The sequence below is a fragment of the Xylocopa sonorina genome, chromosome 18 (genome assembly GCF_050948175.1).
Source record: "Xylocopa sonorina isolate GNS202 chromosome 18, iyXylSono1_principal, whole genome shotgun sequence".
Taxonomy (NCBI): Eukaryota; Metazoa; Arthropoda; class Insecta; order Hymenoptera; family Apidae; genus Xylocopa; species Xylocopa sonorina.
Genome location: NC_135210.1, coordinates 4200184 through 4215782, shown reverse-complemented (window position 1 = coordinate 4215782; position 15599 = coordinate 4200184). Strand labels below are relative to the sequence as shown.

General features: G+C 36.5%; 2 protein-coding genes across 4 annotated transcripts in view; both read left to right on the top strand.

Annotated features, from left to right (window-relative positions):
- Positions 1-554: 554 nt before the first annotated feature.
- On the top strand, positions 555-3421 carry LOC143431574 (lactosylceramide 4-alpha-galactosyltransferase-like). Its single transcript, XM_076908409.1, has 4 exons — positions 555-730; positions 1147-1537; positions 2344-2554; positions 3107-3421. Exons 1-4 carry the CDS (start codon positions 559-561, stop codon positions 3374-3376), a joined length of 1044 nt encoding a protein of 347 aa, XP_076764524.1. The 5' UTR covers positions 555-558; the 3' UTR covers positions 3377-3421.
- Positions 3422-5145: 1724 nt separating this feature from the next.
- Positions 5146-15599, top strand: part of Step (cytohesin steppke) — a 42772-nt gene continuing 32318 nt past the window's right edge. Inside the window, exons 1-3 of one of the 3 annotated variants that reach the window (XM_076908299.1) lie at positions 7118-7350; positions 7701-7774; positions 11274-11415. In XM_076908299.1, the coding sequence (XP_076764414.1) occupies positions 11317-11415 (99 nt within the window). In that variant the 5' untranslated portion in view covers positions 7118-7350; positions 7701-7774; positions 11274-11316. Of the gene's footprint in view, positions 5367-7117; positions 7351-7700; positions 7775-11273; positions 11416-15599 lie in introns of those variants that run through there. The other 2 variants (XM_076908298.1, XM_076908300.1) reach the window with 2 other exon arrangements.

The window sequence follows — 15599 nt, the reverse complement described above, 5'->3', positions numbered from 1 at the left end:
TACTATCTTCAGTGAGTTGTCATTTTATAATAGTTATCTAGTTATGGTAATAGTTTATTAGTTTTCATCTAAATTTTCGTTTCGTAAAAATTTCGGGTTTACTTATAGATAATCGATTACCTTATCTTATCTGTAAGTTATTTTATTGATTTTCGAAGCTAGTATTATCACAGTTAACCTTTCCTGGATCAGGGTGTCTAGCTAATATACAGTGTCATCCGCGATTATAAATATTTTACTATTCGTGATAAACGGAATTTCAGTTCTATAATGTCAACACTTCTCTAGATTAGAAGCATCCAGAGGAGATTCAATGTTCTCAAAACCAACCATGTTTAAAACATCATTGATAATAATGTATTATTTCACAATTTGTATCAGGCTTTTGGGTTAGTTCTTTAATCCCAAGATTACCTTATTGGTTGTACCGAGGATTGATAGTCGATTTGTTACGATTTACGTTAAAAACACTATTTCATAAACTAGTATTTTGTTCAGCTATCCGTGTGAAACTTGTTGTTACATCTATATATCATGTCTATATATTTTTCTAGGAAAATGAAGATAAGATTTCTGATTTATTTACTCTGTGCCATCATACTTATTATTCTGATTGGTACTGACAACCATTTGGTTCAACATGTGTCGCTGTTCTCGTATACCGATGACATTACGTGCTATCAAGAACCAAGTACATCGGACAGTCTTCCGGATTTCGATCCGGAATTAGGTACGCTGCATTTATGTTCATCAAATCCAATACATGGGAACTTTATTTCACGTTAAATTTGTTATTTGTTGTTAAATTTACAACTTGTATGGTTGTACACGCTTTGAATTTACAGCTATAGAGTTGTATTCGCACAAATAATATCGCAATTATCGCGTAAAAGAATAGAATAATTCATACTGTGCATCGTTTTGTCATTAGTTCTATGTATATGCGCGTATTGCTATGTTTTCAAGGTAGCGATCGTTTAATCGCTTCAATCAGAAATTACCTCTATCCATCCTGTACCTTTCTTTATACGTAAATTCCTCATAAACAAATTTCATTTATTACTTCCTATATGTTATATTAAAGTTATTAAGGTACTTCATCGGTTCGCTCCATAAATGCAATTCTTTTCTTCTGGTCAACAACAGATAAGCTGACAGCGGATAGAAATATCTTCTTCCACGAAACATCCTGTTTCGATGAAAACGGCTTGATACTGAGTGCTCGTCAAGCATGTGCAGTCGAATCTGCTGCTAAAATGAATCCAAATATGAACGTATACTTGCTGTTTGTATCCGCCTCGAAAATCTCGAACCAGTTGAGGAAGATGTTCCATCAGTTACGAACCTATCCAAATGTTCGAGTCAGGCGCATTTATCCTGAGAAATATCTGAATAATACGCCTCTGGATCTATGGTATAGCAGCGGTATGCTGAAGACAAGTTCATGGCCAAGAAGTCATATGTCAGACATTCTCAGATATCTGACACTTTGGAAGTATGGAGGGATATACTTGGATCTGGACGTCGTTATTACATCGTAAGATCGTTTCCGCAAATTATTGCTCGAACGAAAAAATGATTATTGCAACAATCATTGCAAATGTAAAATTGTTGCAAGTCATAAATGTATAGGTTCTCTGAATCTGGGGAAATACAATTGTATGTATAGCTACTATCTGGGAAAGTTGCGAAAAATACACGTAAACGCGCAGAACAATGTAATTTGAATGCGTGATTATATATTCTTCTAAAACGACACTGGTTCGTTAGAATATCGATAAAACTGTCATTATAGTACATAAGATGTATGTGTGTATACACTTACATAGCAATGAAATGGGAAACATCATTTTTCCATTTATACAAGGTGTTCGGTAACTGTTGTAGTCACGACACCAGACCTAAATAAGTAAAAAATCAGGAATCGAGAATCATACATCACATTCTGGTATCGCATTTTAATGCTTTTTATTTTGTAACGGTGAGTTATAGCATCCGTGTAAGAACCTGTCTGGGTACAAACAACAAATGATTTAACTGTGTATTATTATTTTATGAATTGCGCTCATATCGCCAGCAAATAAAATTAATAATCTGCAACCTATGATAGAACTGTATGTATTACATTTTACGTGTAAACGCATAGTAATTAACTTACGCTGGAATCATACTCGGAAAGAAACAGTTAAATTTTTTACAGTTACGGAACACCCAGTATAATTTATGCATAATAAATTGTCAATGAAACAGAAGTGTATACCGATGTCCATGTTAACCATGATAAATTACAAAATTTAAACCTCCAAAAGTATGTATTATAGGGAGAAATCCTTGCTCTGGCAGATCTCTTGAGCATTTAACTAATTTCGCCGGTGCGGAGGATTGGGAAAACGTGGCTGCTGGTGCTATGGGATTCGATGCAACGGCATTAGGTCGTCGCGTGGCCGATGCCTGTATTCGGGATGTGAAAATGAACTTTCGGGGCGATATATGGGGTAACAATGGGCCTGGAGTAATTACTAGGATATTGCAGAAAATTTGTTCTACAAAATACGTAAGTACGTAAGTTCAGTAGTTTCATATATGCATACGCATATTGATACCATTCATTAATTGTTAATCTTAACAAATGTTTAGCGGTGATAAGTGAAATGGATCAAAAGTACAGTAAATTAATATTTGTAGAATTAAATACTATAATATTATATATATAATATTTGTAGAATAATTGAAAGATACAAAGTGAGTCATTTAGAAGACCATGAAATTAAGGATTCAATCATAGTGTTTGACAGAATGGTTTATAAATGCTGAAATGACTTAATTTTCTTACAAGGGCACGAAATGCTTAGGAAATTACATAGAAGCGCATGCTGTGTGCTATTATCACGAACGTTCTAGTCAAAGAAATATTGAAAATTATACGACATGTGAAACGATGGAGACGTTAAGTAGCAGCATATAAAATGCTAATAGTTCTTAAGTTTTAAGTTTTTCAAGTCATTTGTAGGAGTAAAAATTCATTAGGATCAATTCAAATCATTGTATATTTTTTCTGGTCATGTATAAAATAAGATACTGAAATAAGGTAACACATTCTTCGCAGATTCGAGACATGACAACCATTCGATGTCATGGCTTCAAAGTTTTCTCTCCTGCGGTGTTTTATCCTGTTCACTACAAAAAATGGAAGATGTACTTTGAGACGGAAGGCAGAAACGAGACGATGAAAAGAGTGGAAAAGGCAATGGCTATTCACTTGTGGAATAAGCTCAGCCAATTCGAAGATGTACACGTGGATAGCGATGTTCCGTACTCTATCATAGCGAGAAAACATTGTCCGAAAATTTTTAATAGCTGTGAAAAGATATTTTAAGAAAGTGTAAGTGTTCCTATTACGTTAACAATTTGTTCTTTTCCTATAGTTCTTTTCTCAGAATTTTATATGTACCTTTACAAAGGTGCACACTTTTTTCTATGTTGTACATTTCCAACTTTTGTAAATTCAGTACGTATATTTGCTTTCTATACAATAATCGATAAATGAAAATAATGATGGAATTAAGCTAAGAGTTAGCATTACAACGTTTGACGGTTGCGGGTATTAATGATGTTTATCAATATTATGAATAGCAATATATACGTTACATACATATCTATAGTATAGATGCAAAAAGACACCGTATTAAACTGCGCGAACAGCGTATTGTTAGGCGAAAAAATTTTGAAAAAATGCGAATTGCTCAAAGGATTGTTGAAAATGAATAACATTTCATATCACTAGAAATATTATATGTAGAAAGATTTTAAATGTTTTTTATGCGAACAGAATTTAAAATCGAATTCATATGTTAGAAGGAAGGAAATTTATGGAATAATTACAATTGTATTGTAATAGTTTGACAATATGATGTGATAAAAAAGTATTTAAAAAATCAGTAGGCATAAACTTTCCTTGATAACAGTATACATGAAATGTAACAGCTTACTTTAAGTTGCTTGTACATTTTACTAATTTACTAACATAAACACCCGTTAAATAATCATCAATCGATGAAGTTTCACAAAGTACATTGTAGAAGAATGTATTTCTTTTTATTGCTTTTATCACTTTCACCAGCAAATGCAAGTGGGTGAAAATTTATTGTGTCAAATTAGGTGAACATATCAAACACTACTGATTTTTTTAATTTTTATTTTAACATATGATAATAATACAGAAATAGACTGATTAACATATGTTGAAATATAAGAAAGATTGTTGTGCTTTTTATGGGTATTTCAACATATCATCTAACCAATTCGCATGAAACAATGGCTACATGTAATCCTAATGTACCATACAATATAAAATTGTAATAATGAACGGTAATTCTTTCTTTACTATTAAATAAAATGTAGAAGCATTTTTTTAAAAACTTGTACAATGTATATTATGAAAAAGATCTGTAAAATATTGAACATTGTAAATTATATAATCTAGGTTTCTTTTAAAGTAGTATTTCTAATTACTTCTTTAATTAATGATTTATATTGTTTTACATTTACTTTCCGATGTACTTTTCTTTTTTAGTAATTTTCAGAATGGATACTAATAAATACAGAGGATTACTATCAAAGATAGTTCATTGGGTTATCTACTTTGTCGAGAGTAGAAATATGTACAGTCTACTGCACATATTATCGATATCATTTAATACAATAAGTCCTTTTTTCTGTAATTCTTTCTTTATACTATTACAACATATAATCCTTAAGCTTAAAGTCAGTAGTCATTCCTCAGTTTATAAAAAAAAATATAAAAACTTTAGTGTGGAACTGTATGCTTTATAGTTCCAGTGGCATGTTAATTGGCTGTTGTGCGTATGCGCGCATAGGAAGTGTCACGTGAGGCTGTGAGGAAGAAAGCACAGTTGTTCCTGCAATGTCGACCATGACGTACTGGTGGAAAATTTTCTGAAGCAGTAGTCCCACTAACTTTAGCTACGAGTCGTCACTGGTTTAAATAATAGTAACATTAATATTTTAATTGAATTGATATTCTTTTTTGTGTACTGTAATATCGGCAAATTATATTATAAACGCTGTCACGAACAAGTTTCTCCTTGTGTATGTAGATGGCGCTGTAATGGAGTCAAGATGTAGTTGCGGATTGGTCCGCCATATTGAGGAGGGCGCTTAGGTTGGTTAAGCTGAGAGTAGTCAGTACACAGTGAAAATGGCGCCGCTTGAGTGAAGGTGGGTGATTCTGTGCATGCGTGTGTCCGGAAAGTGCTAGTTTTGGGAAATGTGGCAGGATCTGGACGGTCTGGGGGGTGCGGGAGTAAATTCTGGTGCTCACCAGGTCGACCAGTTCAGCACAACGGGTAAGAAAATTTACGATAAATACAATATATTTGGCCCCATATATGAACAGCAACCTGGCAAAAGTGTAGGTTTCCCCTGTCAGAGCGCACGCGCTCCTTCTCCTTTTCTGTTGTATATATCTCGTAAACAAAAGAAAATTTCTTTTTCGCTGAGTAAAATCTACGATTTGTTTAACATTGGTACTTATTTTGCACCTTCGTGAGTTGTTTAATGAAGTCTCGCTGAACGTTTGAAATTGTTTTAATTTTCATCCCCATCTGTCAACAAAAATGCAGCCTCCCGTAGCATCAAGGAGAAAGGCAGAATAAGGGAGATTGAATGGTTGACAGAGAGATTTACTGGAATTCATAAATCTCGCAAAAATAGCTCGATATCCATGACTAATCAATATTTTACGATACTGAGAAGAGGAGAGCTTTCGATACGTGTGATACACTGATTGTCCTTTCTGTTTACATTTGTACACCTTGAAATCGAATAGCCAAATGAATCACTTGGTTACGCAAAACGTCATATCGTGTGTTAAGTGCACTTTGCTCGTCTTAGTCTTGTCGGAGAAATATTGTTATCGTTGTGTCGCTTGTAATATCGTTAACAACCGCAGATTGCATCGAGATCGGTGACAAAGTTTATTTTAACGCAAGTATTTTCAAAGATGCTCCACTAACTAATGGTAGTGTAGTAATTTAGATCTATTGAGCCTTTAACGATTTGAAGAACGCGGCTATCGAACCCATTACGCGTTCCTCGTGCCATCGACGAAGCAACAGTTTCTAATTGTTCCGCTCGGGCACGTAACCTAGCCTAATCCGAACGGCGACTTTCCGTTCGTCGCGCGAGAGGAAGAGGTTAGCGTACCCGTTCGAATTACATAACCTCGCGCGGAGGTCGAGTCACAGGATCATACGGTACCCTCACGACGTAGAGCAGGTGGCAGAACGCATTATGAATGGTGTATGAAACGCGTTGCACGATTTCCTCTTTCATTTCTCCCCTCTTGACTCCCACATTTTCATGTTTACACTCGCACGGTGAACGGGCAAGTTATAAGTACGCATAATTATACGACATTCATTCCTTGCCGTACTGTACATTTGATCACCCCGTTTTAAATCAATCTTATTTTACTTTGCATCTTAAATTCTCATGAAAATCGAACTTCCAGTATAAAATTATGTGTTCAATAAATTTACCTGTGTTTTGTTTTCTATTCAAGGCGGCACTTTTTGATAGTCGCAGATCTTATTTAAGTGAATGTGCGTCTGTGATGCTTAGAATCCTCTTTGTAATTTCGCCATCGTTATCTTGTCACGTTATTCCCCTTTTTTTTAAACGATCGATACGATGAAAAATCCGAGACTGGTTTCTCAAGTCTACGCGTATTGATCTTACTCGTGTATAATTAGAGTTCTAACTATAAAGATAAAGTATCCCAAGAATATAACGGATAATGTCAAAAGCTACCACACGATCTTATATAAACACAGCAACGTATTACTTTACCTTGCTCGGAATACATTCAATGAAACTTAGTTTTCTGGTTGTACGACTTATCAAAGTAAAAAGACAATGCAAACTCATATGATTTAGTGGCAATGTAATATGTTTTAGTGAGGTTTGCAGAAATCGGTTCAAGGTGTGTATGATAAAAAGCTGCTTATTTGCCACTTGTTCCCCTTCGAAGTCTAATCCTATTTGCGTTTATTCAGTGCATGTACCACGACCCCAGCCTTAATTCGAAAGACCTATTTTTAGATCTGTTGTTAAATTGCTTCTAATGAGGCCCCTTCTTCGGCCTGACTGGCATAGAGGATGCGCTATTGTATTCGAACGCAGTTCTAACTGATACCGGTTGTCGTTCAATCAAGTTCACGTTCAATTATTAATCGTTCGCGTCTGTTGGTTTAATTGATCCGCGATTAGGCAGGCTACTGTTATTGCTTTTTACGCTGACAGGCTACGAGATCAAAGAATGGCGCGCTCGTAAGTCACCTACTAGCAACAGATGGATCTCTGCTATCTAGATTTGCATAAATTAAAAATAAATCTCCACTTTTCCTCGGTGCCTCAATGGTTAAATAGAAGTAATAGAAAATTCTTAATCATCTTTGCACTCATATTCTCCAAAATCGACACAACTCGAAACCAATTAAGTTGAATGTATAGCTAAAATTTGCCGAGTGTTGGTCAACTGTCGGACAATCTTGAAAGCTTAATGTTTCGCGAGTTGTGCCGCTTTGTTATAAATGGTTAACATAAAACGTTTTGCATCACACAATTTTTCACGTATCAACGGAGTACGGGTAATAAGATTGCTCTGTTCTCATGCGCAGAATTGACGCCCGAACACCAGAAGATTCTAATAGACATCAGACGAAAGAAGACGGAGCTGCTGCTCGAAATACAAGTGAGTCAATTGCCCTATTTCTTTTGCCTTCTTCCTCGCGACTCCGTTTCACGCGAGACGTCATCGGGAGAAAGAAATTTCCGCCATTTTATCCGATATATCTTGGGTACCGAAACTTTACTATTGACCAATGCAAAAGTATTGTTTCGTTTGAAATCAGCATGCATTCATTGGCTCACAAAACTTAAAATTTCGAACATCGCTGCGAACCTTATAGGCAAGGCAAATAGATATTGTTTATCACTTGGTAACTATCTCCACTATCTACATCTTGGACTTTAGTCTAGTTACATAATATCCACATCGATTATAGATCAACCCTCGAACATTTTTCTACAAATAGTGAATATCGCCTTTCACAATCTTCATTGATACGCGGTGAACCGATGAAGGAGAATATGTGAGAATTTTCGTGAAAATAACACATAGATGAAAACATTGTAGTAGGTGTAGAAATAAACTGAAACAGGTTAGAAGAATTTTACGAGCGTGTAGTACCCTTGTTACATTTATTATAGCTATTCTACGGAACTTGATGGTGCCGTTATCGTGAACAATACATGCGGCCACGTTAGAATAGCGATCCAGTTTCTCTGCTGGCTTCTTTATCGCAATAATGAAAGAATGATCTCACTCGTCAACTTTATCTAACAGAGTGAGTCATCAGCTACTTAGTGTGGACTTTTTTGTATAATAATTGCAATTAAAGGGATCGGAATCTGGAACGGAGTATTTTTCTTAACACGTATACTTCTTTTAAATTCACGTAGGTACAACTTGCCATTGCCGCGAGCACAGCTGCTTGTGATTGTAATCTTTTGTAGCAGATAGAACTTCTGAGAAAGCGGGAATTTCAGCTTCGCAGACGAGTCTCGTGTGTAGACTGGTCAGGTGCTTTTTTTATTTCCTCAAATCCATCTATGGAAAGAGGATCTCGGGATCGAGCTTAGACCTCCTTGATAACTTCACACTGAACCGCCTTTAGCTTCACCGCGAAATATCTTGATCGTTTCTTGATTGTTCTTTGAGAAAAATGTTCGATTCTCTACGTTTTCCATAATTTTTATCATTTACAGTAATTATTCTCCTTTTCTATATAACAAATATAATGTAGAACCTATCTCATTTATAGCAACAATTTTTTATCCTTGTACTTGTCTGAATAATTGAAATTAAATTTTTGTAGATTCTTTTAATGCACGAACGACGGGAATTTCTGTTGGTAATTACACAGATTACAATTCAAGAGGTTTGGAGAATAAAACGAGCAAGGGATATTTATTTCATCTTTACAGCGGAAGATTTAGTTGGATGAAAAATGAATCTGTGGGTGGAGATTACGTAAGGACAATAGGCTGGATACTGACAATGGAGCTTTCAGAAAGGGGAACACTAAATGCAGGTGCAAACATGAATTCAAACTGCTTCGTCGAACTAAATTATATTTACACAATACAGGGTCGTAAAGTGATGTATTAACGGCGGAGTTACATACTTATTAGAAGAAAAAGATCAACAAAATTTAAATAGTTTTTAAATGTTTGTTTAATGAGAGCATAGTACTGTTATTTCAAAGTTACATAGGGCACAAACTCGGGAGACCGCAAAAATGTACGAAAGTTGATACCGTTAAAGGCTGCCGCAGAGCGACCGAATATCACACACATTACAGACGAAAATTCGTAGGGAACACAAAGTCTGAGAAGTATTCGCCCATTTACAGCAATCGTTACTTAATGTTACGTGCTGTAAAAACATACATAGTGCATGTTGCTGATTGCTTTTGCCGTTTACCTCGGTCCGATTTCCCATTTGTCCCCCTTTATCGGAAACAATAGACTTTTTACGCGTCTCCTTGCACTTACCGCGAGTCAAACAGTTATTTCTCGAGGGAGAAAGGCGTGTAATAGCGAGGAAATTGAGTAGACGGTACAGTCCTTTGTCAGAGAAACTCATTAAGGAGGGAAACGAGTTCCCACGTCTTTCGTAGAAACGTAAAATGGACAGGGGAAAGCAACGAAGTAGTTTTGAAGCAGTGCTAGACAATTAGCAACGCTCAATTAGTAATCGCAGTTGTAGCTGAAGTGACTGCTACCGCCTCACCAGATGGCGATGCAGTTTAGTTCCGTTAATTTGAAATACCAGCGGAATGTTCAACGAGAATTAAAATATAATTGAATAAGGAGCTAAGATAGTTATACAAAGATAGTATTTATATAAAATTTGGATTGATAATAGAAAGTCAGTAGGTTTCTACTTTACCGCTACTGCTAATAGTAGCTGGTAGTTCATCATTATGGCGTACGGGTGCGCCACGTACACGGCTGTGTTAGAAGTGTTTAACATTTGAATTTGTTTCTATCTAAGTTTGAAAAATATTCTTAATTTGTTACATTCATTGACCGTATTACAGTTCATTGAGCTCATTTGTCCAGCTAGGTTGAGGGTAGGTCTTATCGTTATGATTCACCAATGGAATACTTTGTTCGGGTAATGTATATAAAATAATGTGTAGTAATTTTTTTTATTTTCTACAAAATTTCATAAACACGTACACGCATCTGAAGTTCACTGACTTGTGACCTTCACATGTGATTTAATTGCGTTTTAATCGAATATTTATTTACTTGATAATTGGAGTTATAAAACTCCAGTAAAGTTCATAACCTTCAATATCAATACTTAAACATTTCGCATCAAATTCTTTGTAATTTATTGCGCCATTATTCTTATCTATTATCTTACGTGTTATTTGAACATGTAGAATATATTGTACGCAGTATATTTGCACAGCGAACGTTCATAGGGGGACGGGAAGTTCTTTTTTTTTTTATTCCAAGTTTCTTTATATAAGAGAGAGCATGTATGTTACAGAATCGACTGTGTTGACCGAACAACGTGATGTATACACACTTCAAAATTTCTATCTTTGGCACTCGACATGCGTGCATATCTGTCCTGACAAAAATTCCAGGATGTCGTCTTTATGATAAGACGTTTCCGTGATAGTCGGTAGGCTTCTGCTTGCTCATTCATTTCGTACGCTGTAATTTCTATAAAACGGTTACCCTATCGTGTTTTAATGAATTTGATAAAGAAAAATTGCAAACCATAGAATGGTGAAGATGCTTGAACTGCAACCATTGACAGTTGACGGGTTTCATCTTCTGTTTAATGCAATTAAATGTAAATCAAGGTATCAGTAATTTTCGATAACAGTCGTAGGGGCTCTACCGCAACAAGGTTGCAGCTGTCAACAAATAGTCTGGTACTAATACACGTCGTGTATCGCGTCCCTCGTAGTTTCACTTGTAAAGTGTCTCGTTGTTCCCGATTAATCGAGTTCCATTCATCTCGCATTTATATCTTATCGTGACGAACGTAAACACGATCGACGAAAGTGAAAGAAGTGAGCCGGGTGGTCGGTAAAAATGCATGTTGCATTTTCCGGTCGGCTCTCGTGCTCGTCGGTCATCTTAAATGGATTTAATCGATTTAGCGGTCCGTCGTCTGATCCACGTGGGCGCTGACCCTCGACATCCATGACATCGAGCTCTCGGCGTGGTAGAAGACGAGGATGGATCTGCTGGTGGTGTTCATGTCCAGTTATCTGGTTCTGTTGTGCCAAACAAGTTCAAAAGGTGAATTTCGATCCGATGACGCTTGTGTTTTATACGATTTCGTACAACCGGACAGGGACTGATTATCTATGCAAAAATAATTCATTTTATTCGAGGGGGCGCCTCCCCTATTGGGGAGTTTCGCGAGAAGATCGAGTTTGAAATCAGCCATTATGCGCATGCGCACTATTACTTTCGGACTTGAGCAGGTACTAATTTATTCACATTTTAATTTTTTTATACATTATTGAGTGATCTATTGAAAGTAATGTTCTTTTTAGCGCATACAGGTCCTTACTCCTCGAATTAGGGATCGTCTAATTGATTTTCATTTATATATATTTTTTAAGTTACGATAGAGCCGCGTTCCTTGTCTCGCTTCATACTGTGGTTAGGTTAGGGTACAGGGTTGCTTCTTTAGAGTCGTAAATCTTGGTTTATTGTACTTAGACTTTCATTTAAACTCAATTGAACGTTCAGAACTCTTTAGTTATACTTTTGCATGTAGAATCAGTCCCTTTTTGGTTATATCACGCATTTCGCTATAGTCTGTATATACATATATGAATATGGTTGTAACTGTTTGATCATTTTTGTTTGATCTTGATACTAATCGCGAACAGGAGTTTTGTGATTTTTTGGTCTACTTATTATTCTAATTCTACTAACACTTGTGAGGTTAAGTGTATCGTAGACGTGACTTCACCTTTTATGATGCGAGGAAAAAGGTTTCCCAACAAATGATATATTGTACATAAAAATATTTGGTTGGCAAATCTGAACAGTACTTAAAACAATATTCGGAAATGTACACAGATACAAATGACACGGGAGAGTCAATCGAGAATGACGACATCGTAGATCGAAATCATCTGGAAGTGAATCAGTGAGGAAAATAAGTCATAAATATTTACTTGAATTTGAGGTCGCTCTCGAGGCTGCTTATTGCTCTAGGAATGGAAATAGAATCCGTTCCTCGTGATGTCCGCACGAAGAAGAATAGTAAGTTCCGTGCAATCATATTAGTAGTTACGACTCTTGACATTTTATTTCAATCGACGTCATTATTTAATATTTTATTGTTACATCTTACCAAGAAGTCTATTTTTGGTTTTATAGGTTAACGAAATATTTCTTATGGTTAGCTCTACAGATTTCAAGGATTTTCCTTGCAGTTCTACGGAAAAATAAACAACTATTTATTCTAGATTCGTTAAAGGTATATATAGTTTTTGAATTTTACACTCATATTGTTCGTAACGTGAATTCAGTCTGTAGGAGTACTCTGATTCCTTCTTCTTTTTATTCGTCTTAACAAGCCTGCCTCTCCTATGTTTGCCTACTTGCTATAACAAATGATCGCGAACGAATGTAAACGCTCCAGTTCGAAAATAACCGTTTGCAACTGGCGTTTGCTTTGAAATTATGTTAGTAGACCTATTCCATTCACATAGAAGCGTAGAAAGTTTAATTCGCACGCGACTCGGTCACGGAAAATATAAAAAGGAGCGGGAATCGGGTCAGCGTGCCTCGTAGCGACTCCCGCGATTTTATTAGCCGTGATGAATAATATCGTGGAGGAAAAACGGGCTCTTTTCACCGGGGATGTCTCTGACTCATCTCTCCTTCGATCCTTCCCGTTTTCTCCACGCGTACACGCGTCAAAGTTTCGAAAACTTTCCCTCGACTTTGCATGTTCCCTGTCACGAAAGTTGTGACTTTCGATTTTCTTCTAAGAATTGTACTACATTGGAATAGTATAACTATCGACCTTTAAAAAATATAAAAGCCTGTACTGAGATTAAGAAAAATATTGGAATGTCATTTTCGATTTGACGAAACAAACAAGATAAAGGAAACTCGTGAAATTATCAGAGCTACACAAAATATTGGAACTTCATTTCCAATTAAATGAAATTGAACGTGCAAAGCATGAAAGATAGAATATCGAGGTAAAATGTTTCTCCTTTGGCTAGTGGCGGAAACTGGTTACGATAAATAAAGCAGTTAAATCAGGAAATTAATTTGCCACGGCCATATCAGTGATATTTTCGTTTAAGCTCGATACAGCTGCAAAGTCGCGAAACAGGCTCAGTGCAAAGTAATCATTTTGTAAATTGTTCCCTGCTCTAGGCAATTGCGTTACATCCTATATCAAGAAAAATCTCTTAAAAACCGAGATACCAGAAGGAAATGAGAATTCTTTATTGCAACAAGCCATTCTGCTAAAATTTGTGTACGAAAATCGGACCCTTTACGCTGGAATGGATTTGCTACGATCAGATGTGATTCAATCAAACGTGGCTAGTTTTACAAGTGAATGGAATAGCTCGACGATGACGACGACGACACAATAACTTCCAAGAAATTGTATTGGGCTATAGCGGAAAGGAATTATTCGTCAAATTAGGTATATTTAATTTTATTCCTTGCATAGATTCACATAAATAATTTTCCATCGATGCGGGAAATCAAGCAAGTAGTATACACAGATGGATGGTTAGATAAGTAATCCAGGTAGACGGTTAGAGAGGCAAGTAGTATAGATACGTGTATCCGACGTCTTACGATTATAATAACCCATTAATTTAAATTCACCGTCTGAAAATCAGACAATGTTGTGGCTGAACGTCGAAACTGTGCCGGTATCGTGCTCGTACGCGTGTAACAACGAACATAAATCGTTCGTCGGCATATGGCAAACCCCTGGGACTGAAAGGGCGAAATTCATTACACTTGTGCGCGCATTTTCGTCGAACAACAACACCCGGTTGCGTGTATCGTGTTTTCGTGGAATTATTTGAACCCACAAAGCTGTTTGTTAATGGATCATTAGCGTCATTAACGTGTGCACGCGGCTGAATAATTTTATCGAGAAAGTGGATTCGTTTGTCTTGTTGCTGTTCGTTGGCTGGATTGTTTTCTCAGTTTCAACGTTATCAGGAAACTTGCCAGAGGAATGAGAACAGCCTTTATTGTTAGAATTATACCTTGTTAAATATTTCTTTCATTTGGCTGAAAGTTTTCTCATCTGGTACTTCAATTTTTTCTATTTCTAATTTGTTAATACTCTCCGATTTAAATAACGTATCCAACAGTGATATCTGTTAGAATCTATCATACAAACGGTAAAACAAATCGGTATAACTTGGGTAAAGGGGTGTATGCGCGCATCTGCGTAACCACCATGCGATAAACGCATGTACATCGGGTCAATCGTCCCATTTATGATGCAGCTGTTGCAGGTGCAACGATGACACGTCGTTCAATCATGTTTAAACTCGATCGTTTCGAGTCGATATCGTCGAAAATGCGTACGAACGAGCGTTCCCAATCTGGTTTTCGTTCAATTGGGGAATCTTTAGCCGATAAAGAAGGGAGCGACGATACCCAATCGATTGTTCTGCTTCTGGCCATGAATCACGCTGAAGGAATTCAATTTTTTTCTAATACGTACAAGTTTAGTAGCTACTAAATCTAACAACAATCCATTCCTACTCTGTTTCGTTCTAGAACAATATCTATTGGTCGTTTAAAAGTCGAAGCCAAATTGGAGTAGCGTGACATCGTTTTTTATGGATAGAATAAGCATTAGTAAACAAGGCGAAATGCATGACGTACCGGCGTTTATGCCTGTAACGCTGTCATCGTCAGTTATTGGATTGTTAATTTATTGAATGCGTGATATTGGCGCAGCTGTACAACTTCCTATCTAATTGTTGTTACAAAAGGAAAATAGGGATATACTGAAAACTATAATTGGTAAATTGAAACGTCATTCCATAGCAGCGGGAACTTTAAATAGAATCGGTCGCTCGTAGTTGGAGGTATGTCGCAAGTGAAATAGCATGGTCGTATAAGTAACGCGAAAGTTGGATAAAATAACTCGGGACAGAGCAGATAAAACGCCGGTCACATTGAACCATGGCCTGTTAATGCCTTCTCGTCATTCAAGCTTCATCAATTGATAAGCAGTCGGTGAAATTTCAGACTGCCTCGCTCTTAGAACCATTCTTCGCGGCATCCTCTAGCAGATTTTTCAATATCTTTGAGAAAAATGCTGCAGCACGACATCGTGTTTTGTAATAGGTATTAAACTAAGCGTATCAGGTTGGATCTGTGATGAAATTTTGGAATAAGGTTACTGAAATTGTGTTTTCAAAATACTCTGGAAATGAAGAGAAAATGTACGTTGTAATTGAAAG